Consider the following 19,494-nt stretch of genomic DNA (forward strand, 5'->3'; position numbering starts at 1 on the left):
AAAAGAATGACCTACTTTCCTTTTTTAGTCTGTTTAAAAAAAAATGATTCTTTTTTTTTGGCAATACTTTAATTTCAACTTTCCACATGACATGTTTAGTATCACAAGATTAAAGGGTATTTTGGCATATTTGACATTACTTGCCACAAGATTTAAAAGTCTTTTTTATTTTCTTAAACTTTATATCAAGTAGTTCATTCTTTTTTAAACGGAGGGTCAAAGCATACCAATTTACTACATAGAAGTTTACAAATAGGTCTTCAACCAACAGCAGGAATTTATCATTTACAACCAAGATCAGTTACTTGAGCCCTGTCATCGGAATACTTTGTACATTTTTATTTCCCTTAACTATCATAATGATTGTCGACTTCAACTTGCTCGGAATCAAGGCATAGTTGTTGCTATCACTATAAACTAGTCAGATTGGTCTCATCTTTTCATACAGAAAAAGTTTAAGGTACAGAGTAAAACATAGAGATGCAACCTCAAGTTGACGTAAAGATATAGTAATAGACAACACTGACTGGCTTGGCAGTTACATGGTGAAACATTTACTGTAAATAAAATCGACCCTAGATTCATAAATGCAAAAATATGATTCTTCTGTAGTATTATTGAAACAAGATTTTTGACCATCAGCTTACTCCTCTGCAACTATTTAACTTGTTAAACCTATTATTACGCCATACATATATACAACAACAAAATTTACCTGACGAGTTGTGCAATTAGGTATGCCAATATGTTCTATGTACTAATTATGATCCTCGATGTGGATAATTTCGTTTAATTAAGGACTTGTGTTATCTAAGCTACGGATTTATTCCTTATAGTGGTCAGACTTGGTAAAGGGAATTAACTAAAGCAAAAGGAAGAGATGAAAGAAATGCACATTATCAAACTTTCTATTAGAAACCGCAAATAGAATGTATACATACAAACAACATATAATAATTATTTAGATTTGCTTGAGCAAAACTTTTGGTGTTTCATTCAAGAAATGAATACAATCAATTTGCTGAAGAAAAAACTACTCAAATAAATGGTTGAATTAGACAGATACCGATCAAACTAAAGGTATAAAGCACAACATACTTTTTGTTTTCGGTGATACTTCCTAATAGACTCTCTTTTCTTCGTTTTCAGCCTCTGCCATGCAAAATTTTAGCATTTTGGAAGATCCTTTGGAGGAGGCAAAAGTGACTCATTTGGTCCCTTGCCATTATCGACAAGGAATGCCATCTTCAATCCCCATGTTGTGTGAATCTCTAAATGGCAATGCATAAACCAAACTCCTGCAATTTCATAACAATTAACAATCACTAGTAAATACCTCGTGAATTTAAGTAATATACACTGATAGTGCCAGATAAATTATACTATTGGTGCAATTTAACTAAATGTAGCGCGATGTAACTCAATTTTTGCTGTAATACCTGGATTGTCAGCACGGAATCTTATGGCTACCCATCCTCCTGAAGGTACTCCAATTGTATTCCTCTCAACAGGATCGACAAGATTAAAATTGTTCGGATCTGTTTTCGGATTAAAATTTCCAACTCCTTTACCTACGGCAAAGAAATTGAACCCGTGCAAATGGATAGGATGGTTTTCAGGGGATATAATTCCAGTATCCTGTAAAACTAATTGAACTGTCGCATTATAAGGCAATCGATAAACCTTCGTCCCACTAATTGTAGCCAAATTTGTTGGTAGTGTTCCAGTATAGTTGAACTTAAATGGTGGATTTGGAGGAAAATCTGTCGTATAAACTCCTTTGATGCCAAAGAAATGTGCTTGTAAAAGGGCTACTGTTGGCATGGTAAACGTAACATTGTTTATACTTGCAACAACTCTGCTTCCATTCCCCTGTTTGCAAGTAGGACAGGGGTTAACTCCCAACCCGACCGTGAAAAACAACGAATGATCAACATTTTTTGGTACTTTAGCAGGGTATTTTTTTGAATTGAGGCTTCGAAGAGAGTCAACAAAATTGTTAGCCACAGGGGTGGCATTTTTGGGCGGAGTGCTAGTCAATGTAGTAATTGAACTAGCCAAAGTGCCCGAATAATGTAACGTGGCTGTTGCAGTCACGTTATCTACTGCAATTGGTGCGTCCATGAAGGGAGATGCAGCAACCATGTATTTTCCTGAACCTTGATCAGCTGTGACAATTACATTTGTAGTTTGGCCTGGTGCAATTATAATTGTGTCTGTTTTAAAGGGCTTTACATAGGTAGCGTCTACTTCGACTACGGTCATCTTGTGACCAGCAATCTTGAAGAAGAGTTCTTCATTGAGTGCAGCATTGATTACTCGCAACATATAGGATTTTCCAGGATCAACACTCAATGTGTATCCACCTGCATATCATATAGTAGTTCAAAAATCAAAATTTCTTTCACGTGAATTATTGATGGATTTAATTTATATTCACTTATAGCGTAAAGATATGTTATACTATCAATGTATTTTTTACCTGTTACAATAGTTTTTTACGCCATCTTACGTGTTAACTTTTACATGCTGAAGGTATAAAATGATTTTTACACTATCGAGGCACCTAAAAATAAACTATGAGTAACCATCCATAACAAGTGAGATTAGTTCAAGGAAATAAGGTAAGAGTTAACCTGCTACAAGAAGTTAAAGTACCTTGACAATGTATATGAGTTATATTCTATCCAAGTTATGATTTAACATTTGTAATGAATGGTTACATATTATTGTAGGTGATTTAACTTGATAGTATGACATAATTATATACTTTCAATGAATTAGAAGTAAAACTCACGATTTTTTTAATATAAACTAGTTAGAGGTATATATATTTACCTTGGGATGGACAATTTGAAATGGTTCCAGGATGGCCATTGATTGTATGAGCATCAGAAACATTAGGGGCTAAACCTGACTTAATGGCTTGATTAATCACCGCTTCAGTATCGGATTTCCACCATTCAGCTGCGTTAGGTCATCACAGCTAATTAATCTTGTGATCTCATTTTCGCAGCAAATTGAATTTTTTTTCTCTAAGCAAAAAATAAAAAGTATAGTATAGTAATTAAATTATGTTCACCTAGAATAATTACAGCTTCATGATCAGGTTTTGGAAATGGATATGGCACACGAAGCTTAGGCAAGATGACAAGGGCACCATGCATAGTGGCTCTCAGCCATAGAATATGAGCATGCCAAAAGAGTGTACCCCTTTGACCTGTGATGGTGAAGTTGTACACATAATTTTGACCTGGCTGAATTGGGCATTGTGTGATATATGCTGGTCCATCTGACCAACCTGATCTAAGTTGTCTTATTCCATGCCTGACATACACCACATGAAAACATTGTGTTAAGCAAAGAACTAAATTAAGTGAATTATACAAAGTGACGACGACAATGGAAACTAATCTTTGCACTTTCAAGGGATTAATCTAAATGACATGCATATATTTATCAGAAATATTAATACAACCAAGCCACTTTTAAACCAGAGGCATTGCTAAGTAGGAGTAGGGGTTCAATTGAATCCCTTTCATCAAAAACTATACCGTGCAGATAGAGAAAAAATATGAGTTCTTGGATTATACATAAAATTATTGAAATAATCCTTTAACATACAGAAAAATTCTAGTGCAGTAGTAAACGGGGTTCAAAAATACTTAAGCTCACATGCTCAAATCTTAGGTGTGACATTATTGTCACGGGTATATATGTACAATAAATTATAAACATTACTTGGTTATAACAAATTAACATGCTATAGTTGGTTGAACTGTACATATAGATCATGTGAGAATCTTTGTATATTACTTATAACGTACCAGTGGATAGAGACATTATATTTGGCATGGTTAACAACATTGACGAGCACAGTGTCACCTTCCCTAGCATAGATAGTAGGTCCTGGAAATTTGCCATTAACAGTGGCAATGGGCTTGCTAGAACACAGCCTAGTCGTAGTCTTCATCATCACCTGCCAAATTAAACAAACCATCTTATGTTAGTTACTTGGAAGTGGAATAAAAATCTAATTCGTCCTTTTTGATAGGAATTTCATCCTACTTATGATCTATAGTTTGACAATTATTTACTCCCACCTTCCATCGGGTTTTTAAAGTAGAGTTTAAGTTTGTTAATGTATATAAAATTTTAGATCAAAGAATATTTACAAATAAGCCTTTTTAAAATGTGAGATTTGAAATGTTGAAAATAAGATATACCTCATGCTAAAACAAGTAATAAAAATGATCTGATGGTGTAAATATTATTCACCACGATATATATTACTTGAACTCTTAAAGTAATGATTAAAGTGTTGGCGCCAACTAAATTATTTGTTTTTTACACCAACCACCTTGGTTAATTGGAATTTACTCTTAACTAATTTATGTTACATTGGTTTTTAAGAAATCTACTTGTTATATTGCCAACAACTTCGAATTAATATATTTTGTGAATTGTGATCGTTAATATGTGGAAGGAACAGGTCCTCAAGAATGGAAAAGAAATGAGAGTTTTTGGAAAAACATATAGCCATTCGGAACAGAAATGATTGCTAGTTAAAGCTCTAAAAAAGGTAGAACCAATATCACTAGCTAGCTAGAACATTGGTGGCATGTAAATTCAAAGTGATTTAAGTTGTTGAAGATTATTTTACACTAGCACTTGATCAACAATATTCATAGATTCAGCAAGTAATTATTCTCATAAACCGCTCTATGAGACAACAATGAGCAACATCGTTTGAAAACATTTCATCGCCAGCCCAGAAAATCTATTATTTTGGAGAAATAATCCATTTTAAACGATGACAGCTGGTATTTATTATTAATATTAAGCAATTTAATAGTAAAACTACTTTTGTACTACTTAACAAATCTATGCCGATACAACAGATAATAAGTGGGAATAATCATACTTTCTACTACTTTTTAAGTTACCTGAAATTTAATGGAAGTAATCTACTATAACAATCGTAAAAAGAATTATTCCCTTTATCTACGAATACAACTTACATTAAAGTTGTAACGTCGAATCCGGCATTCAACAAAAGCTGGGAAAAGGCATCCAAACAAGAACAAAATACGAAGCCAAGATTCCATTTTTTTGTTTGTCTGTTTATCTCTTTTTTAACTAATAGAAAGAGTATTGGTTTTCTTTTCAGTTGTGATAGATGTCTTTTAGACTTGTATATATATATATATATATATATGTGCGCGCGCCTACCAAAAAAAATATGTGTGTGAAAGGCCTTTTTAATTTAAATTTAATTTTAATTTGCTGCTGAGTCGTTTTTCTTTAGTTAGGTGATGACATGGATGTTAGGGTCCCTCTCTATCAAACACAACAACAAACTTTCATTTTGAAAAAGAAAAGTTAAAAAAAAAAAAAAACATTACAACAAACTTTCATTCAAGAAAAACAAAAACAAAAGAATAATAACAACAAACTTTTCATTAGGTGCGTAATTCTTCCCCAATTATTTCTTGCATGTTACATAAAGTACAAACTCTGTGAACCACCATATGATTTTACAAGTTAAAGTTATTTTTGTACGTGGGTGAAAGGGCTGAGTGTAATAAGTATTTTTCTATTTTTAATGTTAGATGTCTTTAATTTAAGTTGTAAGTTTAAAATTATTATTCATAGAAAACGTTTTATTTTTTAAAATGAGATGTGTGTGAATCTAAATTATTCAGACCTCAAAAGAGGTGTCGAAGGTCAAGTAAGAAAAAGTATATGGGTGAGAAAATTAATTTTGATCTTCATTTTCTCGATATGATTATAATATCCAAACAAATGACTGTCAAAAGCCATATGATTCTTATGTTTTTTATCCATGGCCCCACATGCTACAAAATTAGATAAGCTCTTCAATTAATTTCCACTAACTTAATGTCTCCGTCAAAAAACTGAAGTACAACAATTTTGAAAGGGAGCCGTTTGGACATAGCAGTTTTTATCCATTTTAAAAAAAAAAAACATTTTAGGTACATTGAGTTTTTATTGTTATTTTTTAAAAAATTGGTGGTAGAGGAATTAAAAAAAAGTTGAGGAATTGTAAGGTGAGAATTTGAACTCTCACGAATAAGGTAAAAATAACCTACCGACTGAGCTACAAAGTACAACTAAAACCTCCTTAATGGATTGATTTATTATTTAGTTTGAGAAATTGGTTATCCAAATAGAATTTCAATCTTTAAGTATCATTTTCAACTTCAACTTCCAAAAAAGAAATTCCTTCACAACTAAATGTATGTTCAAACACCTACTTAGTTTCTTAGTTTAGTAAATAACTTATTGGTTTAAGAAGAAAATTTACTGACTTTTTGTGATCCTTAGGAATTTCTGTTCAAGTGACTCAATTTTCACCATATCCTTTTCACCAACAAAAACAGTAACCACAACAAGTATTTTTAATTAGCCACGCATTTAATTTAAAAAAAAAAAAAAAAAAAAAATTACCCGTGCACCCCCCCCCCCCCCGGGTTATTTACCCTGACTTCCAGTGCGAACAACCGTCTCTTACCACCTCCCTGAATGGTCTGACTCAACCTACCTGGTCTTCCACTTGGGTTCCCTTGTCAGTTGGAGTTCTAACAGTAGGAGCGCCAAGGTAAGCCCTTGCAGCCATTGATGATCTATGGACAGCGTCGTTGTGGTAAAGGTCGTAATGCCAGTAACTTGTACAATTTTTTTTCTTCTTTTTAATTTTTGTCTACTGTTATAAATATACCATATATAGTGAATGTCTATTTTACCATATACAATGAATATCTATTTTACCATATATTGTACAAACCCCAAGGTTAGTTTTTCCTATAAATAAAAGGGGTTTCCCTTCATTGCAATTCATCCATCAAGAGAAATAAGAATTACTCTCTATTCTCTCTACTCTTCTTATTTAATTTTTATTGTTTTATAACACGTTATCAGCACGAGACTCTACTAAACAAGATGAGATTATAAATCTAAAGTTAATTTCAAGGTTAGTAATTCCTTATATTATCTGTCTTTTATTACTAATAATATAATTATTGTTGGATTTGAGGAAAAATAATTGGTTTGGAACCATTTATGTTTTAAATTCATTCCTCAAGAATAATATTATCAAAAGGGATGATAATATGTTGGGTTTAAATCCCATCAATTTATGCCTAAGACGTCTTTATATGAGTAACACGTTGAGTTTGAATCTCAATGCACCATATTGATGATATTATGATGGCTAAGGCAAAATAATGTATTTTGTAATGAAAAGTCATGAAATATGTCCCATTGAATATGCTCCATCAAATCTACAAGTGTTATTTTCGTATGAGTTTGAGTTATATACATTATTAGTGTAAAAAACTCTACACCATCAAATCTTTTTACATGTTGTAATTGATAAAATTGTAAAATTGTCTACATGTCAAATGAAAAATATTAATTTTGTTGGACCAACAATTTGAATTATAATTTTTTTGGGACCTATACAGTTTTGATGATTGACAAAATAACTGAAAAAAATTAGTTGAATTATTTCGTAGATGCTCAGGTGAAAGATGATACGTTCATAGAAAGATCACTAATATGAGAAGACAAGATTGCACGATTAAAGAAAGAGATAAGTGGTATATTTGGCGGTGAACTACAACACTTGAAGAAGTTTAAATTGAAGTAGAAGTCCTAACTGAAGTAGAACTCTAACAAATGATCCTGATTAAAAAAGAAGTTTGATTTGAATAAGAACTCTATGGAGAGTTGTGTTTAAATAAAAGGAGTGACGCTCACAGTTACTCACACACTAAAATGAAAAAATTCAATTGAAAAATTGACTTGACTGTATACAGCTTGAAGATTGAAGAAACACTTTGTTGAACCAGGTCCTGATACTTAGAAAGATAAGGAGTTTTAGTCTTTGTGTATCAGGATCAGTTCTTGAGTTATAACTTTGATCTAATCCTAGTGTCAGTGAGTTATAAACTGAATTAGATTATTATCTTCAATTTGAGAAACTAGAAGACTTGGATCACATACCTTGGGAGGTTTGTGAGTTTTTTCAAAGATGAATTAGAGCTTATAATTCCTAGGTTACAGAAGTCTTGTAATTTGTTGTTGATGAGTCTCAAGTTGTTTAGTAAAGTTGGGGTGAAATCCTGTAGAGGTACAGGTCGTGATTTTTCATACCTTTTTTAGCCGGGTGTTTTCCACGTAAAAATACTATCTTCTGTACTTAAATTATTACTACTTTGTTGAAAAATATTTGGCAACCCATTTCACTCTAGCTACTCTTAAGTAACTATAAGGAAATTAATAGTCTGTGGACTTTATCATTATGTTTTAGAGAAAGGTTATCTTGAAAGGGTTAACACCTAATATAAGATTATGATGAGCTCTACACCACTTATTGTACACAGTAAAGGTCAGTCAATAACTCGACCACCACTCTTTGACTGGGCTCATTTTATTTGGTGGAAGGATAGGATGGAAATATATCATCAAGGTGAGAACTATGAATTATGGGATAAAATTACTGATGTACCAATAATTCTTATGAAGATAGTGGACAAAGAAGAAGTGAAGAAGGTTAGAAGTGAATTCACCACTGAGGATCTTATTGCACTAAGAAAGAATGCAAAGGCCAAAAACATTCTTGTTTGTGTCTTGGTCCAGCTGATTACAATAGAGTGTATAATTGCAGCACTGCTAAAAATATTTAGGATACCTTGGTAAATGCACATGAAAATACTAGCCAAGTAAGAAAATTTAGAATTGTCTTACTTTTCACTAAATATGAGGCCTTCAAAATGAATAAAAATGAGTCATTACAAGACATGATAACTAGATTGACCTCATTGGTAAATAAGTTGCCATCTTTAAGGAATGTATTATCTATTGAGGAACAGGTAGAGATGGTCTTGAGAGTTTTGCCAAAGTAAAAGTGGGATGTTAAGGTTACAACAATAAGAAAATCTAAGGATCTCACCATAATGTCCCTGGGTGAGCTAGTTGGCAACTTAAAGACCCATGAGATAAACATGGATTACCTAAAAAGGATAAAGTGGTTAAGGAAAAATCAATGGCATTTAGGGCATATGACATTGATGAATTTGAAATAGATAAAGAACAAGTACCCTTCATTACTAAAAACTTCAAAAAAGTTTTCAAGAAAAAAGATCTGACAAAAAAGGAATAGGTATTAAGAAACGGTCCAATGACAGAAATCAGGTTGGATGCTACAAATGTAAAAAACTGATCATCAGATTAAGGATTGTCCTCTTTGAAAAATTGGGTGAAAAAAGGAACGGGCTAAAAAGGACTGAAGAAAAAGTCCAAAAAAAAGAAAAAAGGAGGGTTATGCCATGGTAGCAGCATGGAGTTCAGGTTCAGAAGAATCAAATGGTGAGGATGTTGATGAAACTGCTCTCATAGAAAACAACTTCTTAGGTAAGCATTCTTGAACTAAAATAAAAGTTGAATCTTTTTTCAAAAAGAAAGCTTGTTTTATTAATCAGTGCCTGTCACGACCTGAGATTTCCCCTTAGTCGTAACACACTGTTTAGTGGCACAAGTGACTCCAAGATAACTCATAGCCTGGCATAGCACTAACAATACTGAAAGAAATATCAAAATATTGTTCCCAATCTAAACTGTAAATAAGTTAATATTAAGTAATAATGGAATCAATACTAACACTGTCTGAAAAACTCAACAAACTTAAGAATCTAAACATCTATCTATTTGTTTGAAAAGCCTTTAACTAGTATGAGTTATTGGGACAAGCCCTCAACAAACACCAACTGACTGGAACTAAAATAAATGTTGAAATAAATAACTGATAATTGATTTTCGAATGATGAAGACTCACCAATACTACAGTTGATGGTACGGACACGTGCTAAGTGTGATCCGGGTACTAAGCGTCCAAACCTATATTATGAGACAATATAATGCAGAAAAGTATGCGATCAGTACTTTGAATGTACTGAGTATGAGAGATGGGAATACTAACTAATATAAGTTGAACGTGCATGCATGAAAAATGGTAAAGTGAATGCAAGACCAAGTATTATCATGCTTTGAATGAAAACTGAATATCTAAATAACTACATACAAGGTCATGCAAATCTGAACTGAACATAAACTGAAAAGAGAGTTGAGGAATGTGGGAGCTAACAATAACCGACATACCCCAAGCTGAGCAAATCGAGGTCCAACCTGTAACCCCAGTTGGAAGCATGTCAGTATCTTGCCAAAGGTACCAATACTGGTTGGCATGGATCCACTAAATTGATGTCCTGAAGGACAAGGGTGTCAGCCTCAACTGTCGGCTCCCCCTTATAACCTACAGTGGCACCGTATTTCTGGCACTTAGGGACTTCTACTAATGGTCTCAAGTCTAACTGATAGGTGAGCCATCATTCCTGTGTTAACTAGGTGCTTCGTACTAGTCCCAACTGAAATGACATTGATAACTGGTATATGCTCAATATAATGTTATTCTAAAAATAGCAACATAATCATAATTTGAAATGCTCATAACATGTAAACTGATGTATGCATGAATTTATAAGTATCAGGTGTTCATAACCCACCAGCTCTAATCAAGACAATATTAACTGAAAATTAAGATCAAATTTACAATTCAAGCCTCAAAACTCAACACCTTATCATTATAAGGGAATTCATGATTTTCGAATATGGAAAGATGCTAATTTTATGAAAAAAACATGTACTCATGGTTTAGCTACAAGAATAACTGAAAAAATAAAAGAAAACTCATATTTGACCTGGAGCCCAAAACTTGAAGGGAAATTAAATATGAGGACTAAGAAATCTTGGGGACTCAATGGTGGAAAGAACTATTGATAAATTCCCACATACCCGGAGGTGGATATCTTGAAGTACTCTTTAGAATTTGAACTTGAGATTAAGAAACCCTAATTTGGATTTGGAGAAGAATAATCACCCCTTTTCTTGGTTTCAATTTACTTTGTGACTTAATGGGGAGTTTGGGGCTTATATTCCACCATGTAAAAGTCTAAATGATGTGGGTTAGGAGTTAAAAGAATGGGAAAAGACCAAAACTCCTTTCTTAAAACATACAGGAAAAAAACTGATAGTAGTCATAATGGTTGAAGCAACGACTCGTTGGGTCAGGTAACGAGTCGTGGCTTGGATACATTATCAGAGGACCAAAGCATTTGGTCTTTACTATTGTGACAATGGCTCCTTGTGATGACTCATGAGGTCTAACCATGAGTCATTTGTAAGAGTCGTTGTCAAGAGGCTGATTTTCTTGGTTTCTCTCTATTGTCATGATGAGTTCTCCATGATGACTCATTATTAGTGATAATGAGTCATAGGATGGGGTCGTTATCATCGGGATGAAATCTTGGGTCCATCACTGTTGTGGCAATGACTCCACACAATGACTCGTTGTGTCTGAAAATGGGTCATTGCCATAGTCGTTGTCACTGGCCGCTTAACAGCTCCTCAGTTAACTTGTTATAACATTTCATTACGACATCGGATTAAGGCGGGACTGGTGGCGTTGGAAGGCAAATTTAATGTCCTACATTATGATGGGTCTAAAGCTAAAAAATTTAGGGTATTACAATATCTCCCCTTGGGATCATTCATCCCTGAATGAAACTAACTAAGCTGAAGTACTTGGAAAAAAGCTAAAATTTTGTATTGAACACTTACGAGCTGAACCATGGAGTTGATATTTGAATCTATTACTGATATGTGGACTAAACTAAACTCATGAATGTATTTTATGACATGAAAATATCTAGATGGCCTAAGATGGATATGAAAGAATTAATTAATTAAGAGAACTATTACCTCAAGCTGGGACTGGGTTCGAAGAGAAAAGATGGGGGTACTTGGCTAGAATATTTACCTTTGTTTCCTAAGTAGCTCCCTCTATTAATGGATTTCTCCACAGAACCTTTACTAAAGAAACCTTTTTATTCCTCAACCTACGAATTGACGATCAAGGATATCAACTGGGACTTCTTCATAAAAGAGACTATTTTTCATGTCATTCCTTTCTAAATAAACTATAAATGTTGGGTCACCAATGCATTTCTTCAACAAGTAGACATGAAAAACTGGATGCACTAATGTTAAATCTGAAGGCAACTTCAACTCATTGGCTACCTTACCATATCATCTCAAAATCTTATAAGGACCAATATAACAGGGACTGAGCTTCCCTTTCTTACCAATCTCTTCACCCCTTTTATAGGCGAAAACTTCAAGTAGATAAAATCACCAATATCAAACTCAGGCTCCCTCTTTCTCACATATACATAAGATTTCTAACGACTTTGGGTAGTTTTCAGCCTTTCTCTAATCAACTGAACATTTTTCATTGCCTTATGTATTGAATCTAGCCCTATCAAGGTAGCCTCACCAACCTCAAACTAAACAATAGGAGATCTATACCTCCTACCATAAAGATCCTCAAATGGGGCCATTTGAATACTAAAGTGATAGATGTTATTGTAAGCAAACTCAATCAAAGGCAAGTCTTCATCCCAAATACCCTTGAAACTAATTACACATGCCCTCAATATGTCTTTAAAGGTCTAAATGGTCCTCTCTGCCTGACCATTTGTCTATGGGTGACAAGTTATACTAAGATGAACTCGGTTACCAAGACCCTTCTGAAATACCTTCCAACATTAAGAGGTAAACTGGTACCTCTATCTAAAATAATGGTCAAAAAGACCCCATGAAACTTCACCAACTCCCTAATGTAGAGCATAGCATACTCTTCGGCTGAATATGAAGTATTAACTGGAAATAAATTAGCTGACTTAGTCATTCGGTACATAATACCCAAATAGAGTCGTGCTACCGATGAGTACGAGGCAACCCTGTAGTGAAGTCCATATTCACCACTTCCTATTTCCAAGTGGGAATACTAAATTCATGAAGCTTACCATTAGGTCTCTAGTGCTCAACTTTGACCTGCTAGAAACTTGGACACTTAGCCATGGATTCTGCAATATCCTACTTCATGCCATTCCACGAATAGAATTTCTACAAATCGCGGTACATCTTAGTGGCTCTTGGGTGAATAGAATGTCGAGAAATGTGAGCTTCTACTAACACCCATTGTAGCAAAGTGTCTATATCCGAAACATATAATCTGCGTTGATAGTCAAGAATACCATCTCTCCTTTTAGAGAAAACCTCAACCTTATCATTCCTTACATTCTCTTTCAACTTAAGAAAAATAGGATCACTATCTTGCTTTTCCTTCACCTTAGCAACCAATGAAGATTTCAAGCTATCTTGAACCCAGACACTACCTTTGGTCAAATCAACCAACTGAACTCCCAACCTACAAAGCTGATGAACCTCACGAACTAACTCCTTATTGTCACCCTCAATGTGAGCAACACTCCCCATAGACAACCTGATAAAGGCTTCAGCCATGATATTGGCCTTACCCAGATTGTACAAAACACTCATATCATAATTCTTCAACAACTCTAGCCATCTTCTCTGATAAAGGTTTAGATATTTCTAATTGAAAATATACTAAAGACTCTTGTGATCAGTGAACATATCAACATGGTCCCCACAAAGATATTGTCTCCAAATTTGTAAGGCAAAGACAACTGCTTCCATCTCAAGATCACAAGTTGGGTAGTTCTTCTCATGAGGTTTTATCTTTCTAAAAGAATATGCTATAACCTTACCTCGCTGCATCAACACAGAACCAAAGTTAACTCTGAGGGTGTGTTTGGTATGATGGAAAATATTTTCCATGAAAAATGTTTTCCTGGAAAATAAGTGGGTTTTTTACTTATTTTCTCATGTTTGGTTGGTGAGTGAAAAATATTTTATGGTGTTAGGTTGGCGAGTAGAAAATATTTCTTAAAAAAATATTTTCTAGTGTTTGATTGGTGAGTGAAAAAATATTTTTTAAAAAATACTACTAACTATTAATTAGTATATCAGTGTCTCTAGCAACTCAACAATTTGTAAGAACTAATTTAAGCATATAAACTAATATTAATATCGAATACTAAAATATTACAATCACTAAGTTTAAGAAACTATTAATTAGAAAATATAAGAGACATTTTTCAATATTTTGTCAGGACAATCTCAAGATACTACAAGTAGGGGCGTACATAGGTCGGGTTGATTTGGTTTTCTATTGAATAAAAATCAAACCAATTATGTCGGTTTATTAAAACTATAAACCAAATCAAACCAACATAAAATTATTTTTTTCGGTTTAGATTTTAGTCGGTTCTTTCGGTTTTTTTAGTTTTTCTCAGTTTTTTTTTATAATCTTTATTTTTTACAATCATATTGTGATTGAAGTTTAGATCAAGTATATTTTCACTCATGTGCTAATGAAAAACCACAATTTTAAAAAACAAAGGAGCGAAAAACTCTCTTGAAACTAAAAAATAAGATGAAGAGTGAAAAGTTTAGGTTTTAAGTTTATATTGGATTTTGAATTATTTTATTAGCAATTAATGAATAAACATTACAACTTAAAGGCCCAAATATGAATATATATACACACACACACATCTACTTTCTAAATATTGAAAATTAATAAAACTAATTGAAAAAAGATTTAAAAGGTAGATTATAATTAATATTTTATGTATAAAAAGTTAAATTATAGACATGCATATATATATATATTATGTCGGTTTGATTTGGGTTCGGTTTGACTTTTTTTTTGTTAACACCAAACCAAACCAAGAATAGTCGGGTTTTTTTCTAAACACCAAACCAACCAAACCAAACCATAAGTTGGTGTTTTTTCTCGATTTGGTTTATTTTTTTGGTTTGGTTTGACTTGACGGTTTGATCTGTACACCCTAACTACAAGCAATAGAAATATAGCAGAATGACAAGCTTAGTCAAACTTGTGAAACAAGTTACATCAATGACAAAATAAAATATGCAATTAGCAAAAATAACATAGGTAAGTCTTCCTCTATGCATATGAAAATAACAATACATTCAACGAACATTGGAAAAGGAAAAAATTTGGACTTCACTATTTTTTATTTCAAGCAGTGAAAAATTGAAACAAAGCACAGTGAAAAATATTTTTGAGTAATGTAAATTTTTGAGAAATGTGAATTTTTTGAGTCATGTGAAATAAGTGTTATTGGGGTGGGGGCATAAGTCACATTTTCCATTTTTAGAAAAATGACTTCCCTGGGTCCATAAGGGAAATCATTTTCCCTCAAATAGAGGAAAATGAGTTATCTTGGAAAATATTTTCCCAATATTTTACTACAACCAAACAAGGGAAAATAGGAAAATATTTTCTAGAAAACATTTTCCATCATACCAAATACACCCTGAAAGCATCATAATATACCACAAAACCATTGAGCCCTCTGGCAGAGTCAAAATTAGAGTGGTGGTAAGTCGATTCTTCAACTCTTAAAAACTCTTCTCGTAAGAATTGGACCACTGAAATTTAACTTTTTTCTGAGTCGGTCTAGACATAGGAGAAGAAATAGAGGAAAATCCTTCAACCAAATATCTGTAGTAGTCGGCTAAACCAAAAAAACTTCTAATATCTGATGGAGAGATATGTCTAAGACAGTTCCTTACTGCTTTAGTCTTTTGAGGATCAACTTGAATGACTTCACTGGAAATAATGTGACCAAGAAATGCTACTGATTTCAACTAGAACTCACACTTGTTGAACTTAGAAAATAATTGGTGATCTTTTAGAGTCTAAAATAACTGAACAAACTAACTTCTAAGGACATAATAGTTGGCTTTCCCAAAAATAAGTTCAAAGAAAAAAGGTTTGTAGTGCATGTGTAAGGATGAAGTAAGGAATATTATCCTCCAAAAGAAAGAACCATGTCAACACAACCAAGTGCCTTGATTTGGTCCATGTGAACCTTTGTGGACCAATGAGGGTATAAAGTAGAGAAAATAAGAGGTTTGTTTATGTAATTATTGATAATTATTCCAGGTTCACCTGGACACTATTTTTACCTTTCAAAGAGGATGACTTTGATGTCTTTTCTATTTTCATCAATAAAATAAAAAATAAATAAGTACGTTACTAGTTTCCATAAGATCTGAACATGGAACTGAATTTGAAAATATAAAAATTTTGAAATTTTGTTCAATAAATGGAATAGAACATAATTTCTCTACTCCTAGAACACCACAAAAAAATAGAGTAGAAGAAAGAAAAATAAGACCTTGAAAGATATTGCTAGAACAATGATGATTACAGAAAATTTTGCAAAAGATCTTTAGGCTGAGGCCATAAGCACTGCCTGTTACATTGTGAATGGATGCATGATTAGGCCCCTCCTTGAGAAGACTCCCTATGAATTACTTAAGGGAGAAAACCTAATATTTCTCATTTTAGGACTTTTGGTTGAAAATGTTTTATTCATAACAATGGAAAAGTTTGGAAAATTTAATGCAAGAATTGATGAGAGAATCTTCTTTGGATATTCTCACCATAGCAAAGCTTATAGGGTCCTAAATAAAAGAACAAATTATGTTGAAGAAAGTGCTCATATTATTTTTTTGTGAATCTTGCACTGTGTCTAAGACTAACAGGCTAGATGAAAGTAAGACTGAAGAGCAGTCACAAGAGTAGGTTGCACCACCCGATGCAACTAAAGGGCATACTAGAGGCACATTGACAGGGGAGCTGAACCAACAACATTTGTTTAAGCTACTACCAATGCTCCTAGTAGCTCACAAGGGGTGGTGCCTAAAAGCTACATGTATCAAGGATCTCATCCTATTGAAGATATTCTCAATGATCTCAATTTTGAGATCATCACTAAATCAGAATTGAATAACTTGTGTAGCTTTAAGGCTTTTCTATCACTGATTGAACCTAAAAAGGCAAAGAAATCACTTCTTGATATAGATTAGATAGTTGTTATATAAGAAGAACTCCACCAGTTTAAAAGAAGTAAGGTATGACACTTGGTTCCATCTCCGCGTAATAGAAAGTTATTGAAACTAAGTGGTTATACAGAAACAAGGTTGATAAAAATAGAACAGTTACAAGATATAAAACTGGTAGTCCAAGAATACAATTAGGAAGAAAGTATAGACTATGATGAGACATTTAATATAGTGGAAAGACTTGAAGTAATCAAGCTCTTTATAGCAGTTGCTGCATTCAAAGAATTCACTCTTTATCAAATAGATGTAAAGAGTGTATTCCTGAATGGAAATCTAAAGGAGGAAGTATATGTGACACAACCACTTAGGTTTGAAAGTACTGAGTTTTCTGATTATTTCTACAAGCTATACAAAGCTTTTTACGGGTTGAAACAAGCCCCAAGGGCTTGGTATCAAAGATTGTCAAAATTTCTCCAGGATCATGGGCACACTAGGGGTAAAATTGACAAAACCCTCTTTTTTGAAAACTAATGGCAAGGATTTATTAATTATGTAGGTATATTTGGATAATATTATTTTTTGCTCTACTGATGTAAACATGACTCGTGACTTTGCAAAGCTTATATGTAGTGAATTTAAGATGAGCATGACTGGAGACTTAAACTTCCTCCTAGGATTTTAAATCAAACAAAATCCTACAGGCTCATTGATTCACCAACAAAAGTATGTGAAAGAATTTCTCAAGAGATTTTCTATAGAGAAGGCTAAGGAGAAAAGCACTACCATTGCTACAATGACAATATATGAGATGGATAAAACAAGTCCATTTGTAAAATAGAACATGTATAGAGGAATGATTGGGTCTCTTTTGTATTATACTGTAAGTAGATTTGACATTGTCTTTAGTGTTAGCTTATGTGCAAGTTTTCAAGCAAATCCTAAGGAGCCCCATCTCAAGTCTGTCAAAATGATATTAATATACCCTAAAGGAACTATAGACTTATGCCTTTGGTATCCTAAAGAAAGTAATTTCAAGTTAATAGGCTATGCAAATGTGACTATGCAAGTTATCTTGTAGACAAAAAAATACGATATGCATGGTACACTTTCTTGGATCATGTTTAATTTCATGGTCCACCAGGAAGCAAAATTTAGTAGCCTTTTCCACTGTTGAGGCTTAGTATGTAGATATTGGCTCATATTGTGCATAGTTATTATGGATTAAACAGAAATTGAGGAATTTTAGTATAGATGTTGGTTGTGTTCCAATCCTTTGTTATAATAATAGTGCCATAAATATTGCTAAAAATTTGATTCAACATAAGAGAACTAAAAATATTGCTATTATGCATCACTTTCATAGAGACAGTGTTGAAAAGGGTCATATATCACTCATATTTTGTTCTACTAAAGAGCAAATTGTTGATATTTTTACTAAGGAACTAAGTAGAGAGCATTTTGGAAAAATAAGTTTGACTTGGGGATGATTAAAATAGCATGAACTTCCTTCAATGATTAGCTAGAAAATGTATTCATTGCATGCTAGCTTTTGCTATTCAATTCAGTCTTGCCCATTTAGTTGTGTCCGAATTCCAGTATTCTGACAATTTATTCTTAATTTTGTCTTAGCTATACAGAGTTAAGGACAATACAAAGCTGTGAAGATTATGAAATTTCCCTAAGGTATGATTTACTTGAGTTAGTAATAAACTTTGCATTATGAAATAGCTAGGCATTTATGTTCCATGAATAAATATTTTCTGACACGCGCTCTTAGTAACCGCCAAAACCTAAAAGTCCCTCTCCTTTTCAAAAGCTACCATTGCTTTCACATAACTGTCCTATCTCCTCTTTCAATTTGTTCACTTCCATTGAATCCGTTTGCTCATACTCGCTTCAACTTCTTTCTCTCTATCCGCCCATCGAAAACCTAGAACATTTTAGTCTATGAACACAACTTCCAAAATTTATCTTACTTGCTCCATCAATTTTTTTCTCTACAAATGGCTTCTCTTATCCATTCTCTCCAATCAAGAAAGATTCAACCAACTCCTCTTCTGATTCCTTCGCCATTGTTGTTCATCACAATGTCCCTAAATTGTCAGAAATTCCTTCATCCCTCTCATTCAAAATATTTAACTTTGGGGCCTAGAGCATGTTTTATTCCGTGGTTCATTCTTTCGCTCAAGACCCCTCTTCCAATTAATCCTATTGTATTTCTCCCTTAGATCTAGTTCAATAGGTCACTCTTCTTCTGATTATCCCTCTTGATGACATTCCTTCTCTTACTCCTATTCTAAAGCGAGTTTTATCATGCCTAGTAAAAAAATCTAGGGATTGAATTTTAGTTCCTGAGGATGAATCCATCTCCGAAACATATTCCTATCCTGGTCCACCTAGGATTCCTCATATAAGAAATAGAAGAAGTCAAGAGGATTCCCTCTTGAACAAGCTCTTAAGGCTAGTTAACAATAGGTCATCATTCATTATCTCCTCTTCCCCATGTGATCCACCCTCTGATATGACTTACTTCTTTAAAAATTTTGACATGGGAGAATTGTAAAGTCCTCTATCCAGTTATCTTTTGTACGTCCCTTTAGGTCTACT

At 33.4% G+C, this 19,494-nt stretch overlaps 1 protein-coding gene across 1 annotated transcript; it reads right to left on the reverse strand.

The window, feature by feature from the left end:
• Positions 1 to 881: 881 nt before the first annotated feature.
• LOC107846011 (laccase-4) lies at positions 882 to 5,177 on the reverse strand. The gene is made up of 6 exons (XM_016690538.2): positions 5,022 to 5,177; positions 3,828 to 3,979; positions 3,083 to 3,327; positions 2,839 to 2,967; positions 1,440 to 2,366; positions 882 to 1,298 (listed from the first exon to the last, which is right to left on the reverse strand). Exons 1-6 carry the CDS (start codon positions 5,106 to 5,108, stop codon positions 1,168 to 1,170), a joined length of 1,671 nt encoding a protein of 556 aa, XP_016546024.2. The 5' UTR covers positions 5,109 to 5,177; the 3' UTR covers positions 882 to 1,167.
• Positions 5,178 to 19,494: the final 14,317 nt, after the last annotated feature.

The sequence above is a fragment of the Capsicum annuum genome, chromosome 10 (genome assembly GCF_002878395.1).
Source record: "Capsicum annuum cultivar UCD-10X-F1 chromosome 10, UCD10Xv1.1, whole genome shotgun sequence".
Classification (NCBI taxonomy): domain Eukaryota; kingdom Viridiplantae; phylum Streptophyta; class Magnoliopsida; order Solanales; family Solanaceae; genus Capsicum; species Capsicum annuum.

Bases quoted from the DNA above. Each gene is read 5' to 3' on its own strand.
- LOC107846011 (XM_016690538.2), bottom strand. From the start codon at position 5,108: ATGGAATCTTGGCTTCGTATTTTGTTCTTGTTTGGATGCCTTTTCCCA. The intron at 3,980-5,021 runs GTAAGTTGTATT...TTAATTTGGCAG, and splicing joins TTCGACGTTACAACTTTAAT to GTGATGATGAAGACTACGAC. The intron at 1,299-1,439 runs GTATTACAGCAA...ATGAAATTGCAG, and splicing joins ATTCCGTGCTGACAATCCAG to GAGTTTGGTTTATGCATTGC.